Source organism: Rhinoderma darwinii, chromosome 8, assembly GCF_050947455.1.
Source record: "Rhinoderma darwinii isolate aRhiDar2 chromosome 8, aRhiDar2.hap1, whole genome shotgun sequence".
Classification (NCBI taxonomy): Eukaryota; Metazoa; Chordata; class Amphibia; order Anura; family Rhinodermatidae; genus Rhinoderma; species Rhinoderma darwinii.
The window spans coordinates 21,467,973-21,488,304 of record NC_134694.1 but is presented as its reverse complement, the minus strand read 5'-3'; the positions used below and the strand labels follow the sequence as shown (position 1 = coordinate 21,488,304).

Below are 20,332 nucleotides of genomic sequence, written 5' to 3'. Positions count from 1 at the left end.
TCATTAAATACGCAAATCGTTTGCATTTGAAATATCAAATGGGTTCTTGGGGGAGGGGGTTATAAATAACTCATAATAACCCAGAAGAAATGTCTGAATAGGCTTTTAGTTACAGTGTTCCTTTTTCATTTAAAACATCCCGAAATGCTTCAGAGAGTTTGCAAAATCCTTATCAACGTGATAAAATATGAAGCTGTTTTTGCCTGCAGCATTATAGCAGACATGAATTCCATCTTTTCTGATGAGGTTTGATAAGGCGCTCTCTTATAATACACCGCGTAATCTCAAACCACCAGAGGAAAGATTAATTTATTTGCAAAAAAAAAAAAACTACTGGGAGAGGGGGCCAAAAAGCTGACTGACGTGGACTCTTCCAGCTGCCTAGCGTGGTAAGAAATATTACACATTTGTTGTTTATAAATTAGAATGAAAAGCCATAAAGGACATAGGGGAAAGAGTGATCGGTATTATGAGTGATAGATATTACATATTTGGGGCCTGCCTGTCGGGAACTGAACACATCGCTATAGATCAGAGCTGTAACACATCTCAACATCAGATGTGCAGGGCTTAACCCTTTATGGACGAGAGGGCATTTCAGGACAGGAAAGTAATGGGTAATGCTAATATGACAAAAACGACAGGTTTGTCTTCTAAAGTGTCATTAGATCAGCTGCCAAGCAGAATAATACGTGACAATTTTAAATATTAGTCACAAAGATTGTGGAATCTAATAGACATTATGGGGACAAGGTCATAGACCAAGCAACCTCATGTAAAAATAAAAAGTGATGCAGCTACTGCTGTCCGGGTAGCAGAGGTCCACTCATAAAGGAGCACAACGAGACCTTAGGGACTACAGACAGTCTATCGACCTGTTGTGTATATTGCAATATGCTCTGAGCCGGTCTGTAGACGGACTATTCCCAGAACCTTTTACGAGAACGGGGGTCCCGAACCCCCTTTTCCTCATCACTGCTCAACCGGAGTGAGGAGGACATTGAATGGGGTGGAGGTCAAGCATGTGCATCTCCTCTCTATTCGAAGTCTGTGAGAATGATGGAAACAGCCGAGTACAACACCGGTCATCCTCATAGACATTGGATGGAGCGGCAGATGCATCCTCGACCACCGCTCCATTCAAGCTCCTCCTCACCATGGGGGTGCAGTAAGGAGGAACGGGGGCTCTGGAACTTGTGGATATCAGTGGGATCCCAGTGATCAGATTATCACCTATCCTATGGATAGGTGATCATTTTGGATTGTGTAAATCCCTATAAAGTGTTATGTTTTATATTGTTTACGTCATGTATGTGGATTTATAGGGAAAACACGGGTTGTATGTTGTATGTTGCTGCATCACAGATAAGTCTTTTGAAAGTCTCAAATTATAGTCCTGCTCGATCAAGTAAAATGTCTGTATTTATTTTGTTTCCAGGCTAATGGAGGGTGGCATGAGGCGGCAACCCCTTCCTCCGTCACCTCCCCAACAGAAGGGCCCGGCAGCGTGAACTCTGATACCTCTAACTGAGTGACCCATCGTAAAACTGCATCCCAGCCCTCTGGAGGGACAAGGCATCATGTTAGGTCTTTATTCAATACTTAGTAAAGCAGATTCCCAGCTCTGAGGAAGACGACCTTCACGGTCAGATAAATCTTCTTCTCCAGCTCATTGGCGCTGCTTTGTCGGTTTCAAATAAGGACCCGCACGCGGCCGCATTGTACATCCCAGCTGAGACAAGCTGCAGGATTCCAGTACATCTTATTTTTTTTGCTTAATCACCACTTTGAAAGCACTTTATCTAATTGGGCCAAGATCTGAGTTAGAATCTGTGAAATGATCTCCATGTCCCATCGGCACTTTTTAATAAACGGCTAAACTGAGGGAATGAACAAGCAGCTTTACGGAGAAACGTTTGCATGTTTGCCTAGAATGTCTGGGGTTGCAGCGAAGAGACATTTTACAGTTTCCAAACCTCCCGTAGTTGATGATGACTTTTATTTTTATTTTTTTTTGCTCGTTTTCCTGTATGACACATCAAAAGCTCTGTTGATCTGTGAAGATGCATCCACTTCTACAGGGAAAAAAAGAAAACTACACATCTTATGCAGTAAATGAATCATTTCGCCGGATGGAGTCGTTAATGAAGCCCTTTCATGTTGTCATATCAGCCAAATTTTTTATTTTAGAACTCAAAAACAAATTAAGAAAAAAATGTCCTGTAAACAAAACTTTGGTCCATAAAATGAGATATCCCAGACCAAGGGAACATTAGAGTATATACGATTTCCAACAACACGATAGAAAATCCACGGCCTAATTATTTAATAGGAACCAGACATTTTACTAGTAGTGATGATTTCATTAGACTTTGCCGTAGCCAATATCTCAGTTACACATCACATTGTGGTTGGTAGAAATATGATAGGACAAGAAGGGACATCAGGTCCCGTAACAACAAACCAAAGAAATTTTAAAATCACAATATGGAATTTATGTATTTTTTTCATGGGTCATTTGAATTATTTACATTATATTGTTTTGGGTTTTGTTTTTTTTGTTGGCATTGTGATAGCGGTCTCTATTTTTTTTTGTTTTGTTTCTTTATTAGTCATCAATGTTATTATTAAGCGAATGCATCTTCAACAGAATTTTCTCCAATAATGCAGTAACATTTGATTTTCAACCTCTCCCAATTTGTAAATACCCCTTTCCGTGACAGAGGGTCATGTTAATAGGAAAGGGATTGATTTCCCAATATGGTGATTTACAGCAATGGGTTAAATGCTGTATAAATTGTCAAAATCTGCCATTTCTTGTGGCAGGAAAAAAAAAACAAAAAAACCTGTAAATATTGTAGCAAAAGAGAATTTATACATTGTCACCAAGCCAAACAGCTTTATTTACCTCATAGAAACTCATAGGAACCAACAGACATGTCACGTGTAGATTAGTCTGCCCACCTACTACCTCTGAATAACATGCGTAGTACGTCTAACTTTCAATCATCGTGTAATTACAACAGCAGATTGGGCCCCGCGCCCCTGGATCTTGCTGGAATGTATAGTAGTGCCACGATAATGTGAAAAACAAAAAATACAAGTTCAAAACAAGCTAAAAAATGACACCAACATTAAATAGGGACATCAACTTTTTTAAAGGGAAAAAATAGATTCTTTAAATCAAGTTATTGTAAACTTTTTTTTAGTTTTGCTGTATGTTTTTATTTCTTATGCGATCAAAAAGTTCTGTATTCCAGGTTCCACACTGGCCACTGCAGCACACACAATAGGCTGACATTTCCTGTTTTCTGCAGCTCACTTTTCAGCTTTGCTGTGTGGGCATGGTCTGTAGGGAGTTGGGGATTTATTGTTATCGCTCATTAAATATGGCTTTATTGTACTGCTGAAAGCCTAAGGGCCCATTCACACGAACGTGAATCACGTCCGTGTGCGGTGCATGGAAATCACACGCAGCACACGGACCCATTGATTTCAATGGGGCCGTTCACACATGCAGGAGTTTTCACGCAGTGAGAGTCTGTTGCGTGAAACTCACTGCATGCCCTATATTGGTGCGTTTTCACGCACTTACGCACCCATTGAGGTCAATGGGTGCGTGAAAACAACGCACACGAATGCATATCTGATTTGCGCATCGACTGATTTGCGCATCGACTGCTTTGGAAAAAATAAATATAGAAGTGCTTTGTGAGTACGTGAAAAACACATGCCACTCGCAAAGCACACGGATGCATAACGCAACGCATACGGACAGATGCACGTGTGTAAATAGGTCACGCTCGTGTGAATGTAGCCTAAATAAGGCAGGATAGCAGCACTATACACACAGATAAGGTTCTGTATGCCGCTCCCTTGTCTCTGAGGAACGGGTAGTACTCTCTTCCTGGAGATTGTATTAAAGCCCTTTTACATGAGCCAATGAGCATTCATATGAACGCTCGTTCCCGATCATTGCCCTGTGTAAACAGGACAACGATCAGCGGATTAACAGGAAAACGCTCGATCATCGGCTGATCACATCTTTTATGCAGCAGTACATTTTATCGTTGTCGGCACCCCATCTCATGTGCTGCCAACATGATGCAAATGCATGGGAACGAACGATCGTAGTAATGATCGCTCGTCCCCATACACAACCAACCATTGCTCCTTGTGGAAGGAGCAAACGAGCACCAATCAGCGAGCTGTCTCCTTGATTGACGCTTGTTTTTACGGCCCATGTTGGCCGGTGTCAAAGGACCATTAGTATTTTATGTCCATTAAATCACACACCCTACTGCACTGTATACACAGACAATGCAGGAATATCTAAAAAAAAAATCATTAATTCAATTACTTAACCGCTCTAAATGACTAGTGGGTGTCTTGAATTATTTTCCATGTAGATTCTGTAACCCAATTGATTTTAAGAATTCTTATTAATAATTTCTTCGAAATGTTATTTCATAACTAGGCTTCAATTTTTCTATGTGATCGACTGAGCTTTTTCTATCAACTTAATGTCTCCTTTGCATCTATTATTTTAGAACAATATCTGCAGAATACTAAAAAAAAAGATCAAGGCAATATTTAAAACAAATTGCACATTTTTTTTTTTTACATCATTTAGTTATCATCAATGTGCTGTTTTTTAATTCATGTGCAATTCTGTAAATCTTTTTAACCTTTACATTATGTATATTTTATTTGTTATAATTCTCATTTTTATTTATTTTATTTTATTTTTTATTCTATCTTTAGGCTGCAACAGGTTGTCTGTGCTGTCATTTGTGCCTGAGAATTTTTTTTAAATAATAAAGGAAAGGAGCACCAGAAGAAATGGAAACTATTTAGTCAACCAAATTATCAATATTCATTAAAAACCATTACAAAAATTTAAAAAAATTGGATATTCAGCACTACTATACAATTCCGCACTTATTTATGGGTGGTAAAAATCCTTACTTTTTTTTTTTTTTAAACACATTCTGCTGCTCTTCACTGTTTTTCTTTTGTTTGTTTTTTGTTTTTTTCATTCTGATACGTAATGTACATTGTAATCTTTTTGGAGATAAAATGAAAATATCTTTTAAAATAATAAAAATATACACTTTATAAAGCTGCTTTTGCAACTTGGAAGCTTATGAGTAAACATGAGGTCTTATGTTCAACACATAAAAATAAGATGAAACAGTAAAACTGTTGTATATACTAAAAAAAACATTTTAAATGTTTTTTCATCTCGTTAATTCCACACAAAAAAAATAAAAAACACAAAAAAAAAAACATTGTAATGCATACAGATTTCAGTATAGGGTGGGATATGTAATGGGAGGGTTGGCGAGGTGGGTGGCATTATGGGAATATCCTTTTTTTTTCTTTTTTTTTTTGCTTTGAGTTCACTTTTGTATTGTATGAAGATCTGGCTGGGGTTGATTCACGGGAATACTGATGGTAATGACAATTTGTGGCAGTGATTCTAACGTATTAAAATCCAATCTGTTCGGTGTTTACTTTTTAACTGGATTATACCCCTGGATTAAAAAAAAAAAAATGAAAAAAAAAAGTCTTCCTTGTGGTAGTTCTATGTAGTTTGAAAATACAAATAAAATGTTTTTGATTTGCCGTGTGAGTATATTTTTTTTTATTGTTTTCACTATTGCCCTGTTTTTTTATTCAAGTTAATATACACAGGTGATTTCCATGAAGGTGGGCAACATGCATGTGCCAGCTGTGCACGCCCATGACTATTAGGCTGGATTCACACGAGCATGTTCGGTCCGTAAAGGACGGAACGTATTTCGGCCGCAAGTCCCGGACCGAACACACTGCAGGGAGCCGGGCTCCTAGCATCATAGTTATGTACGATGCTAGGAGTCCCTGCCTCTCCGTGGAACTACTGTCCCGTACTGTAATCATGATTACAGTACGGGACAGTTGTCCCGCAGTGAGGCAGGGACTCCTAGCGTCGTACATAACTATGATGCTAGGAGCCCGGCTCCCTGCAGGGTCTCCGGGACTTGCGGCAGAAATACGTTCCGTCCTTTACGGACGTAACATGCGCGTGTGAACCCAGCCTTACATCTCCGTACAACCTCTGAGTAAAACCACCAAGTAAGCTGTAAAAAATTGCACAAAGAAGTCTATGGGGTCCTACTGGATCTCCCTATGCTTTCGATGTCATACCGAGTGTTTTTTTCTGCATGGACCCAAGAAAAAAATTATTGTGCCATGTACCATCAATCACTGTATTAGGCCCCATGCACACGACCGTATTTTTCATCCGTAATTTCGGACCGTAATTACGGACCCATTAATTTCTATGGGCTACGGACAACTTTCCGTATTCTTACGGATGGGTGTCCATTCCTTAGAAATGATCCGTACAATAAAGAACATGTCCTATTCTTGTCCGTAATTCCGGCACAGACTCCCCATAGAAGTCCATGGGCGCTTTCGTAATTACGGACGGATACGGATGTGCACCCGTAGCCGTGTGTAATTATGGAAGCGTTGCTAAGCGACGCCAGGTTTGCAGATGTTGCACGTCATTTGTGGTTTTCTTTTTGCGGATCCATATATATATGCGAATGCACTACGGCCCGTATTTGTGGATACAGTTCCGTATATGCGGATAAGTTGCAGATGACTACTGATCTGTTTTTACGGACAGTATTACGGTTGGATGAAAATACGGTCGCGTGCATGGGGCCTGACAGAGCTAATCTCGCCTAGAAACATTGCTTCTTGTGCAGAATACCTCCATAATATTCCCTTTTAGTATGGAGCCGCAAGGTCTCCGTGTGCATGAGGCACAATGCTAAGGACAAGTACAGGACAATGCACGAGTGCAAGATAAGATCAGCTGGATCCATCTCCGTCCAGCATTCACTACGTACAGTTCCAATAAAGAGCGGTTTCACCTAGTTGGTTAATTTACACCAATTAATGAATCGTTAAGAAATGATAACACTTGGGCCTTATTCACACAGACCTATATAATTTAATGTGGCTGTTGTTTCAACGGACCGGGTGAAGGGTCTGTGAGAAAAATAGGACATGTCCTATTAATTTCACGCTTCACGCATCCCTCCATAGACTCTCATCTATGGGGGATGCGTGATATCGCGTCCCACAGAGCACGGATGCACCTCGGATGTGAAAAACTGTAGTTTTTTTTAACGTCCGAGATGCACAAAGCCCATGTGAATCCAGCCTAAAGCAAAAGTACTATGAACACAACTGTCAGAGTAATGATGAAAATGATAAAAAATTAATGTTAACGGAGCTCATTGGCAAATATCTGACCCTAAGGAGTAGTTCACACAGCATTTTTTTGGCACGAAAACCGCGTCAAAATCTCTGCCATGTAACGTCCCAAATCAACCCCCCCACCCCCCATTGGTTTCTTTAGTGGTCTCCTCCTCTGATCTCCCATTGATATCAATGGGATGCAGAAACAAAAACGGCATTTGGAGCATTTTTTTTGCGGTGGTTTCTGCATTAGATTCAACGGCTAAAAAAAACGCAGGAAAAAGTAGCAAGAACAGCTAAAATTTGTTTTTGCTGCTGTGATTTTTGTAATCTCATCCACTTTGCTGCTACTGTAATACACTAAAGATTTGCCTTCCGCATATCTGAACGGGAAATCTGCAATAATAATAATAACGCTACATGTGAACATACCCTAAAAATGATGAGTTAAAACATGACTGCTTTCTTCCAAAAACAGCGCCCTTCTTGTCCATGGGCTGTCTCTGATATTGCAGCTCAGCCTCATTTAAAAGGGACCTGTCACCTCTACTGACATCTATGTTTTAGTAAATACTTGTATTCCCCATGAAGTAACAATTCTGGAGTATCTTTTTTTCTTAACCCCTTAACGACATGTCACGTACTGGTACGCGGCAGCCGTTAAGGGGAAATATGGAGTGGGCTCACGGGCTGAGCTCGCTCCATACTCAGCTGGTGACGGTTGTGTTATACAGCCGACACCTCACTGCAACGGGCGGAATCAAAGTTCACTTTGATTCCGCTCGTTTAACACTTTAAATGCCACGGTCACGACTGCAGCATTTAAAAGGTTAGAATCAGGGGGGGGGGCCCCCTTGAACTTGGCATCGTGCCCCCCGCGACGGGGGTCGGCCGGTGACGACGGTTGTTATGGCAGCCTGGGGGCCTAATGAAAGCCCCCCAGGTCTGCCATCTTCATACTCCTTTGAAGCCCTGCCTCCGGCACGTTAGTATTGCATTATATCATAAAAACCGATCCAATGATCGCTGCTTCAAGTCTCCTAGGGGGTATAATGAAAAAAGTAAGAAACAGTTAAATAAAGATTTTCATAATATTCCCAAAAAATTTAAATATTAAAAGTTAAAAACAAATCCTTTTCCCATTTTTTCACTAAAGCAATGTTAAAAAAAATAAGGGGTAACAACTGGTATCGCCGCGTCCGTAAAATTCCGAACTATCACAACATAGCATTATTTAACCCGCTCGGTGAACGACGTAAAAAAATATATCTATCTATAAAACATGCAGATTGCTCTTTTTTGGTCAACTTAGCTCTCAAAAAAAAATGGAATAAAAAGTGATCAAAAAGTCGCATGTATTCCAAAATGGTATCGGTGAAAACTACAGCTCGCGTCGCAAAATTTCAGCCCTAACACCTCTAAATTGATGGAAAAATAAAAAAGTTCTGGCTCTCAGAATGTGGCGACACAAAACATTTTTATTTTTAGCAAATAGATTTTTTATTTTTTTTTAAAGTGGTAAAACATAAAACAAAACATATCAATTTGGTATCGCCGTAATCATATCAACCTGTAGAAAAAGGTGAATATGTCGTTTTTACCACCTGATAGACACCGCAAAAACGAAACCCCCCAAATATGATGTAATCTCCGTTTTTTTGTCCATTTCACCCCACAAATATTTTTTTTTTCAGATTCCCAGTACATTATGCAGTACAATAAACGGTGTCATGAAAAACTGCAACTTGTCCCGCGATAAACAAGACCTCATATGGCTACGTTGACCAAGAAATAGAAAAGTTATGGCTTTTGGAAGGCGGGGAGGAAAAAACGAAAAAAAAAAAAAAAAACTCAAATTGGGCTTGTCTTTAAAGGGTTAAAACTGGATTGTTCGGTTCCACTGTTATTCCTCCTGGAAATGTTTGAATAAATTGACAACTGGGTGTCATAATTTCCCTTGTCACTATGCACTCAGTCAGCACTGATCGGACACTGCTCAAGAAGTGTTGTTTTATGGGGAATACAAGTATTTACTAAAACAGACGTATCAGGAGAGACGACGTATCAGGAGAGGCGACGTATCAGGAGAGGCGACGTATCAGGAGAGGCGACGTATCAGGAGAGGCGACAGGTCCTCTTTAAGCTAAAAGGACTGGATTAAACTTCAATACCAGGCCCAGCCTATGGACAAAAGTGGAGTGGTTTCTGGAATAAAGCAGCCATGTTTCTCTAATCTCATACCATCCTGTGACAATTTAGAACGAAGGGAACCTGTCACTATGTTTGAGGCCACTACACCACCAGCAGCTCGGGTTTAGTGTTCCAAACATGTCCACGTTAAAAATGTCTGTTTCGAAAATAGTCAGTAAAATAACTTACAACTTAGCAAGAGGAGTCCAGCAGTGGCATCGGGCACATGCGCAGTGAAGCGAGGTGTACTGTCCACGGTTTTATGTGTTCAATGCGCATGCACCCAATGCCACTGGACTCATGAACATGATGTTGTTTCGTCTAGAGACCTGTACAGTGGCACCTATAGTCTGTATTGTGAACCCTCGGCTCTATGGTGTCTCTGTGAGGCGTGATATTCTCACCTACAAGCACTACTACTAGGGGAGAATACCTGAAATATGGCATGGAAGGGTCTGTTCACATCTGTGTGGGAGGCTCCGTTAGGGGCCTCTTGCAGATCCAGCAGAACTTACCGGAAACAATAGTACAGCATGCTACACTATTGTTTCTGGTAAAACCACACACACCCAGATGGAAAGCCAACGGAACCCATTAAAGTCAATGGGTTCCGTCAGCCGCCGTGGTGTCCGCGTTGCAACCGGAAACATTGTGTCAAGCATTCCCTTGTTCTGCTCCTCTGATAGAGCAGAACAATGGAAAGCCCCAACGCAGATGTGAACAGGGCCTAACAGAGCATTCCACTTTTTTTTTTATTATTTAAATTCCAAAATAATTATAAAACCTCTGTGTAAAATCGGGGGCACATGGAGGCACCGAATGAGCTCATAGCAGTCAATGGACACCGTATTATAGATCCTTACAACACAATCGTCCAAAGAGCCCGATGACCAAATAAATGTAATACTGCTCAGGAAGATTGCCAGTGCTTCATGTCCTGCAGCAGGGTCTATAATGCCTCATCATACATTTCAGATGCCAGTACGGGCGCAGTGAGCTGGGTAGTCATCTCAATGATTACATAGACTTGGTTGACATCATGGGTTACGCCAGGTCACTGACTTACTTAAGAAATGAATGCTTCCTATTTGTAAAGACTAATGACCAGGAATAATCCCAGCCGTCTATAGTAAGGATGTTATAGGAAATAGACGTTTCGGTGATCTCTCGTATGTTCTGCTCTTTGCTTCTGATGTTTTCCTGAAGTTTGTGCTCAGAACTGTAGCGGTCCTTTCTTTCATTGTTAGTGGTGGGCTGTGCCTGCCCCCTCCTCTATTATATTGAATAGGAAGCATGTCAGCAGGGACTGCGCCAGCGTAATGAATACACAGCCCATCTCGCTTTTTTCCCCTATCACATCTCCTCTGGCCCACAGGCTACAAGCTGTCATACACTGATGAGGTTCATAGCTGGGACTATCAACCAGACCTCCCCCGCCCGCCACATTTTCTCTCATGCCCGGCGCCCAGGGGGCATCATTAACGCACCCCATCTAGAGGCAATTGAGAGCCCTCTCCGCTTGCAGGATGGCCTTTCTTGAGAACTGGTTGGCCACTATTAATGTTACACCTCTTAGTCACCAGGGTGTTAACCCTTTTAGACCAAAATTGGAAGAAATATTCTATATTACTTCTTTTGAAGGCATAAAGTTTATTACTAAAGTTACATTATATGGCAATTTTCTTTTAGTCGCTTGGCATATTTTGGAGTGCAGGTACTTCTTGTAGCTAGTATGGTCATTTTTGGACATAGGAATGATCTATATATTGGATAATATTAGAAATAATTAGTTTTGGGGTTTACTTTACTATGAGGTAACAACTATAAAGTGACGCTCTATTTTGGAGCATATGTAGCAGAACTGAGATTGTCATTTGACAAAACTCATCACAATATCACAATTATTTGTAGGAATGGACACAAATTTGGCCGGCTTCACGGTGCCATAATATTGGTATATTTTAGTGCCGTGTTACGGCCGTAAGGCCTGGACCCATTTTTGATGCTACTGATCTGAATTTAGATCACCATATTAGCTGGCAGTGATGTAAGTTCAGGTTTTTAGGCCAGAATACAAATTTGAAAACGCAGCAATATTACGGCAGTGTGGAACGGTCCTTCGCTGTACAAACAATGTAGCTGAGGAAGTTATATGACAAATTCAGCTCTGCTACAAATTCCTTAATATAATGTTATGAGAATCCTGGATAAAGGGGTTGTCTCACAACATTAGAGCATATGGACGTCAGAGAGAGTAGTCCCTCACCGTCTGTGAGACAAAATGGAGAGTTGCTTAGTATGAGAGATGCTGTGGGGAAAATATATGGCTAACCACAACTTTCCCCGATGATCACAGCTGATCGCCAGGGATTTCAGAATCACTGAATAGGACTGTCCATTAGATTCTTAAAGGGGTATTCCCATCTTAGAAATTTATGGCACCCCCACAGGATTCAGTTCTATGGTACTTCTCGACCACCTCTCCACTGAATCTCTGCCTGGATGTGGCAGCCAGCATCTTTTAAGCAGACCGGACAGATAAGTGCGGGTTCCAGAGGTGGATGCGACATAAATGTCTAAGATGGGAATTCCCCTTACACTGATTTTTTTTCTTACAAAACTATAAATCAATCTGCTTGACGTCTCCTGCTGTAGGGCACTGTAGGTGGAGATGCATAAAAAAAACTGTCTAAGGTTTTGTTCACACAGGGCGGATACACTGGGTAAAAGCGCACAGCGTATCCGCCCTGTGTGCCGCAAGGAATTCCGGCCAAAAAATCGCACCAAATTGTGGTGCAGTTTTCCAGCCGGAATGTCCACTGCGAAAAAGGCACGGAATAAAAAGAGGATACTTACCATGTCGACGCGTCCCTCATGACGTCATGACGCTCTGCAGCACTGGGATGACGTTTCATTCCATGTGACCGCTGCAGCCTGTGATTTGCTGCACCGGTCACATGGGATGAAATGTCATCTCAGGAGGCCGGCCTGGACGAAGAAACAGATCTTAATAAGATTTTTTTTTTTTTCTGAGATGCATTTTTTGCAGAGGAATCGCTGCGATTCCCCTGTAAAAGACGCAACATCTGCTATTTGTTGAGGGATCTCATCCCCTCTGCTGCTACTGTATTATGCTGCGGGTTTTCCGCAATAAACTCTGTTGAGGAAAATCTGCAGTATTTACGCTACGTGTGAACTGACCCGAACAGAGAAACTGTCTTTGTTTCCCTAAGCAACCAGTCACAGTGTTTATACTGCTCTAGAAAAATGAAATCTACCCTGCAATTGGTTTCTATGATCAACAAATACAGTTATTCTGTTAAGGGGGAGAATAACAAAAACGGTCTATATATAGCTGGACAAGTACCCTTTAAAGGGGTTGTCCAAGATTAGAAAACAGCGCCATTCTTGCCCATGGGCTTTGTCTGGTATTGCTCATTTGAATGGGGTTTAAATGCATTAACATGATGAGAACGAGCAAAACCTTAACCGATAGGGCATACAATGGTGTCCAATGCACTGTGTGAATGGAATTTCATGAAATCCCATTCACAACAATCATGCATGAATACACCCTGAAGGGGGCATTTCCAATTATAGCGTTATATTAGGATATTGCTAATTCTATAATTCCTTAATGTTTTATTTAACATGGCTTCAGACCAGAGATTCACTTTACATTATTGTCAAGTGAATCTATATTTTTGTAATAAATATTGAAGTGATGATGTCATTACAGGTTAAATGCGGACATGATAACTTCTCTACTATGAGAGTGAGATGATCTATTACTGCTCATAGCTATTATGCTTGTATAGTGCCCATTAGGAGCCTAGGATGGGTCATATTTTTTGTTCCAGTTAGGGACCTGAAGGTCAGATGTGGCCCATCTCATTTTTTCCCAATATTGCTTCTCTGAATTCACACGCCTTAGTCTTGACTAGAGCCAGGGCACTAGGGATATCTAATAACGTGGTTGTATTATTATCGTGTTTCTAATATAACGCCTGGTAATGTACAGTGGCCAGAGTCCCCGATGGTCCCGTAGTGGTAGATGACCAGGGCAAGGACTGGAGTGGAGGTAAAGTTGTGGGAGCAGAACACAAAACCTTCATTTCCAGCACAGTGTGACATCAGAACTTGCTGAAGAGAAAAATATCCTACATGTTAAGTAATACGGTTGTGCATGAATTATAACCTTATAATAGACAACTATTGTTAAAAGCCCTGTTCCCTAAATATTAATGTATGTGCTCATGAGTGTATCGTAGCCTGCAAAGTTTATACTCATGAGCTGCTCTCCCTACAGTAACTGAGAACAGGACATTGCAACCATAGTCAGCCATTTATGGATTTATGAGGCTGAGTCTTCTGGTCACCTGGTCACCCAGAAACATAGGCAGAAAAAGAGATGGCAGGCACAACAGTCTAATAAAAATGATGATGTAACTTTACTGAACCAGCTGTAATAAATAGAACAGCAAAACCACATGGGAATAGCTTATCCGTTACAGATCTTTTATCATAGCACACCTGGTCACCCACCGGCATTCTAGTACAAGTAGACATTTTCATGTGCTCTCCTTTCTCATGGTCTGTCAATTTTTGTATATTGCTCTGACAGCCCCACACCCTGTGCTTATTTGGATTAACCCCGCACAACTCAATGAGGTGCAATTATGACAGTGTATGAGCGACAATATCTGCTACCAAGATATTACCCTAGGAGGCGCTATTTTTGCTTTCTTCTCTTTCAGCCTTCTTAGATAAGTGTAAAAGGGAAAGTTAATGCTGTACTAAGGCAGGAACACCCACATGACAGCCCACATGGGACCTGGAAGCCAGCAATGCAATCCATCCGCTTAGGATTTCTATTTGGGCAATGTAGGCCACATGTCTATTAGAAGCTAATAAAAAATAAGCCATGCAACTGTCGAATTAAAATAAAAATGCATTAACTCTAAGGGAACATCATTGCAATAAGCTTTCAACAAAAAAATGAAAACATGTTTAAAGTGGTACCTTCAGTTTTGGGTTACACGTGCTTTATATAACTCCCTATCGTATTGTTATTTACAGAATAGCACATCCTTATGTATTTTCCAAAATTATTTTGAGATTCCATTTGCAAGGTTCGGACTGCTATCATGGCATCCATTGCACAGCATGGTCACCATCGGAAGATCCCATTAAAATGACAGGTTTGCCACTTCCTTGGTGTACAGTTTCATATCCTATGCCAGAGTTTGCTCAGCCTTTTGTTACTCGAGTGCCCAAAGAGGTGTTGAGCCACACTGGATTTCAAAAGGTAAGAAGTCCACTCGGGGGCGTAGCTAAAGGCCCATGGACCCCGCAGCTTTAAGCTGCATCGCTGGGTCTCCTAAGTGAGCAATAGCCCCAATACATCTGCCCCCCCCCCCCCAAAAAAGCGTGTATATATATGCACACATATATAATTACTGGAGAGGTTTAGATACTTTGGCGCAGCAGACTTTATCACACATGATAGGATATTAGATATAGGGCCCAGCTCGCTGACATTGCGGCTCCAGCGCTGGACCCTGGAAAGATAAATATAATAATTGCTGTGCTTTTTTTTGTGCTAATATTTTTTTTATGTGGGTGCGTGTGTTTTTTTTTACAGGTTCAGTTGTTGAACGACGTCGGATTCGAGGACTACTTCGATGACAGTGTTTTGTTATTTTCAATAAAATGGTTAACAAGGATTGTTTTTTTTTTATATCTATAAAATATTTTTTCTATGTCTTTGTATTTTTTTAAACTTTATTACTACCACCCTAGTAATAGCCGCTGGCGGATTGACCGCGTCCATTACTAAGGTGGGGCTTAATCTTACAGGGCAAAAAGGCAAGCACTAACCCACATTATTACCCCGGTACCCACCGCCACAACGGGAAGAGTCGGGTGCGATCCAGTACCCGACCTTTCATAGTAATGGCCGGGCACTGGGGCGGCCACAGGCTGGTATTATTAGGCTGGGAAAGGCCAGAAACCATGCCCTTCCTACCAAGTTAATGCTAGGGTGCTGCTATGTTGTATCTGGCTGGTTATGAAAAAATGGGGGGGGCCCCCCACTTAGTCTTTGCCAATTATTATTATTATTTTTTTTTTTAAATGACCGTGTCCCCCCCACACATTTTTCATAACCAGCCAGATACAACACAGCAACAGCCTGGGTGGGAGGGGCCATGGTTTCTGGCCTTTCCCAGCCTAATAATACCAGCCAGCGGCCCAACCGTCACTACAGATGCTCGGATACCGGATCACACTCGGCTCTTGCCGGTACACATTAACCGTATACCTCCGGAAGGAGCTCCTGACATCACTGTCCATTTATGAACAGTGACGTCGAGAGCAGTGCTGGAGTCTCCAGGCAGAGCGCTGGTGCCTAGTGGCAAATACGGGCCTGGATATAGGGCCCAGTAGACAGTATCACACCATATGTGATACGGTCTGCTGGGCCCTGTATCTAAGCCTACCACTTGGTATGCTTAGATACAAGGCTATGTGTTATACTGTCTTCTGGGTCCTGTAACGAAGTCTACCACATGGTAGGCTTAGATACAGGGCCCCAGCAGACAATCTTATACTTACCCTCCTCTTTGGCTCTGGGCACGGCACAGGTCCGTGCGCCATTCAGCATCACGCTGAAAGATGTCCAAAGCAGCGCTGCGCTCGGGAATGAGGAGGGTAAGTATACTGTTACTATAGTAACAGTGGCCCGGGTCGTTTATTACATAAGCCCCAGTTACTATTGTATCTTTGAATAGACGCGGGGCCACGGGCCCCCTGGCTTCGTGGCCCAGTAGTAATTGTGACCGCTGCGAGTCTACTAATACCTCATGTTTATCATGTATATTTTTGCAGGATGTCCAGGCATTGTGGTACACTTAGAAGGTGCTGGGCAGCCCGCCTCATCTAATAGTATGGGGAAAATTAATAGGCTGCAAGCCAGCATGGTGTACTACATGTAACCATGCGACTGCCACCATAGAAGCTTTATCTGTGTGCTATGATAATACTAAGCAGCCAACCCGCTCACAAATAGTAGGTGTGAGAGTGTCTGTTTATCAGTACATTGCTGTGTGTAGCATTGGGACTTGTCTGCATCCTGCTGGGAACTGGTATTTGAACCTGCCCTTGTATCAGTGAGTATGGCATTTTTCTGTGATTTTAGATAATTCTTATTCCTTTTTCAGTGATTTGGTCATATGGCTCTAACTCTAATCTTAAAAGGATTGACCAATACCGACAACTCCTGTCCATATGCCCTATGAAGGCATATGGACGTCACAGAGCTGCTCTCGCAGACTTGTGTGGGCCATGTATTATATTCATTTGAATGGCCACATGTAATACTACACTTCCCCTGTAGTGGCTGTTGCAGGGGAAATTGGCATCCTATTGTACCTTTCCCATGCAAAATCAGCTGCATATCGGGAGTCTCGAGAGACAGCTCTCATATTAAATGGGTTGTCTGTGATGATATGATATTAATTTTACCCTAGTATCAAGTTTCAGTAACACTTTGCAGGGCCGCATCTGTCAAGAGGCAAGATGAGCATCTCGCTTCAGGTGGCGGCCTACAGGATCTATGAGGGAACAACGGCGCGGCCGAGCTCACCCAACAGCTTCTATAGGACACAGATACAATTCAATAGTAAAAGTAGTGCTGGTGGGGGCACTATCTCATATCTACAGACGGCACTGTGTGAAACTTTCTAGAAAGGGCACTGTATGTGACACTATCTACAGGGATCACTATCTACAGGGGTCACTGTGTGTGACATAGTCACACACTGCCTCCCTATAGACAATCTACAGGGGATACTGTGTGTGGTGCTTTATTTTTTTAGGGAGCACAGTCTGTGGCACTATTTTCAGGCAGAACAACATGTAACAATATTTTTATTTGACACTGTACGTGTGGTACTTCATTTTCAGAGGGCACAGTGTGTGACACAGTTGTATTCCGGGTGCAGAATGTATGACAGAAGTATATTTAAGGGCACAGTGTCTGGCGGTATATTCAGAGACATGGTGTGTAGCAATATTTTCAGGGGCACAGTGTGTCTGTATATTCAGAGTAACAGTGTACAGTGTATTATGGTATTTCAATTAGAGGCGCAATGTGGGGCACTATGAGAATTATGTGTTAGTATATAGGTGCGGATGTGCTGAAAAAGTGAGGAGCCGAAGCCATCTAAAATCGGCAAACTATGCAGACGAGTCGTGGCCTGGAAAAGTCATCATGGTGGTCTGGACTAAATCGAGAAAATAAGGAAAGAGAACGACTCTAATCTGAGAAGACGTCACCTGTGGGTCACTGAAAGTAAGTGTTTATTTTGCCTTTGACTGATCAGTACTGCAGTCACTGTATGATCTGAAGATGGGTGGTATTATTTTTTTGTGAAACGGCAACTATCAGCATATCCTTACCATTGCTCAGATTGTGCTGGAAGCTGTGGTTTCACGCCATAAAAATTTATGTAGCAGGGTCTAACTTAACTGAGCTTTGTTCTAGTGCTGTATTGAAGTACTGAGCTTGGTTCTAGTACTGTATTTATGTACGGAGCTTTGTTCTGGTGCTGTGTTTATGTACTGGGTTTTGTTCTGTTGCTATATTTATGTACTGAGTTTGGTTCTGGTACTGTATATACGTGCTGAGCTTGGGTATGGTAACGTACTATTTACTGAGCTTGCTTCTGGTGCTGTATTTATGTGCTGAGCTCGATTCTGGTACTGTATATATGTACTGAGCTTGGGTTTAATATTTACGGAGCTTGCTTCTCGTGCTATATTTATGTATTGACATTGGTTCTGGTTCCGTTGCTCTGCCCAGCTTCATCGGTCATGCCCAGGGATTACATTTCTCCGCACTGTGAATGCTCGGGGAGTACAAATCAATGGGCACATCCACGAGAGTTGGGGAAGACTGCTAGTGATGTAAAACGGCAAGGGGAATGTCAATCAAGGTATGGGTGGGCGCCATTTTAATATTCGCCTCAGGCAGCAGAAAAGCTAGAATCATCCCTGAAACTATGACATCCCGTGTCTCACTTACACCCAATAATATTTAAAGTTGCTACCAGCTTGGGAGCCACATGGTTGGGGACCACTACCCTATGCCAAAACCGCAGAATCTGGGGATCACCAGTATTTCCACATGTAAGTATAGCCTGTATTGCCTGGTAACCAGTATTAAGTGATAAATATAGTGGCCATCATCCTCGTACCTTGTAACCGTTGGCATAGAGGGCAGCCATTTACTGGTTACCTGTGATACCTGCTCCTGACATATCTATGCACTGAACATTATCATTCTGTACACGTCTTAGCTCCTTCTTGAGCAGACCTGGTAGACTTTGTTGGACTAATCAAGATTGTAGATACATGATACAAATAAACTATAATGTATAGTATGGGGTAGAATCTCAATCTCCTTAACTTATTATTTCTGTTTCCCGGTGAAGATGCAAAGGAAAATAGGGAAGGAAACTGAATTATAGTTTTTGTTTGACTAGTATTTTGCATACTGAAGCTTGTTTTTGAGAATTAAATCATACAGCAGTCAGATCCTTGGCTGAGAGTCTTATGTCTTACTATGTCTAGTCTGCTACAAGTGACCCCCACATTCCTGTCTCGTGATATCATTCAGTCTGTCCCTGCTCTGTCTGATTTCAACTGCGTCACCCTAAGAAATTTATTGCTCCTGGCCTACACAACCTCTTCCTTTCTTAGGCAAAAACGCAGAGATATATACAGACATATAATACCCAGAGACATATGTACACCACAAATATATCAAATAAGAACAGAAGCGCATTAACACACTGCATACGTTTTTATCCTGCTGAGGTTATATATATTACATATACATATAAAATGGTCATATAACTTTAACCACTTGTTAAAGAATGTTCAGACACCACATATCTATTGCTCGTTGAAGTACCATATGATTCCTCGGTGGGACAATATACATGATGCATACATCAATATAGGAAAGGGTTCTTTACAGTTAGAGTAGTTTTACTATAGAATGCCCTACCCCAAGAGCTAGTAATAGCAAATACTATGACACCATTCCAAAAATCTAATGACGAATGACACAGGGTTATAACGAATCTAAAAATGAATGACGTATAATTGATCTGGGACGGGTTAAACTTGATGGACATTTTTTTCAACCTAAGTAACTATTACCAAGGACCAAAAGCAGAAGCAAGTACTTTATAGAACTAAATGAGTTAGTTCACAGTGTTGGATGGTCGGTCTGATAGTGTCTTAATTACGGTGTTTTGTTGCCTGAACCAGGATTCAGCAATGGGCGCTCGCTCCTTGGGGGGGGGGTTCAAAAACACAAGTAGTGCGAAAACCACCCTGAACATGCTCTGTTGCATAGTAGTTCTTAACTAAGTAGTAGAGATCAAAGAAATACATGAATACAGCGATCTCAGGACTTTAAGTATTGTGTTTGCTGCGTTTAGCCAAACGGCACAATATTTTTTGTGCCCTTTAGGCTAATATTTCAGCGTAAGTTAAAGGCTATGTACACCTTTGACATAGTTGTTTTTGGTTTGTTAGATAAGATCAATAGCAGCTCGATCCTGCATGTCAGAGACACGTAGGACCCGGTGACCTGACAGATACAGTTGCTCTGTATACAGGATACAAAGAAGCTTTATCTTAAAAAGTAAAAACAATTTTTAATAAAAAGTATTTAGAAAGTTGCACTAAATACACGGATACAAAAAAAAAAAAAAAAAGAAGAGACTTCAAAAAGTTGTACATAGCCTTTAAACCCCGTAGTATAGTATGGTGACAGATCCGCTTGAAGAAATATAGGAGTACATTTTTTGCG

At 41.5% G+C, this 20,332-nt stretch overlaps 1 protein-coding gene and 1 long non-coding RNA gene across 5 annotated transcripts in view; one reads left to right on the top strand and one right to left on the bottom strand.

Moving 5' to 3' along the window:
* PBX3 (PBX homeobox 3) overlaps nucleotides 1-5,601 on the top strand; it is a 189,707-nt gene extending 184,106 nt beyond the window's left edge. For 2 of the 3 annotated variants that reach the window (XM_075835478.1, XM_075835479.1), the window contains exon 10: nucleotides 1,439-5,601. In XM_075835478.1, the coding sequence (XP_075691593.1) occupies nucleotides 1,439-1,531 (93 nt within the window). In that variant the 3' untranslated portion in view covers nucleotides 1,532-5,601. The remainder of the gene's footprint in view (nucleotides 1-1,438) is intronic. The other variant, XM_075835480.1, reaches the window with a different exon arrangement.
* The window catches only part of LOC142659385 (uncharacterized), a 123,931-nt gene that overhangs the window by 53,109 nt on the left and 50,490 nt on the right, over nucleotides 1-20,332 (bottom strand). The window lies entirely within an intron of this gene.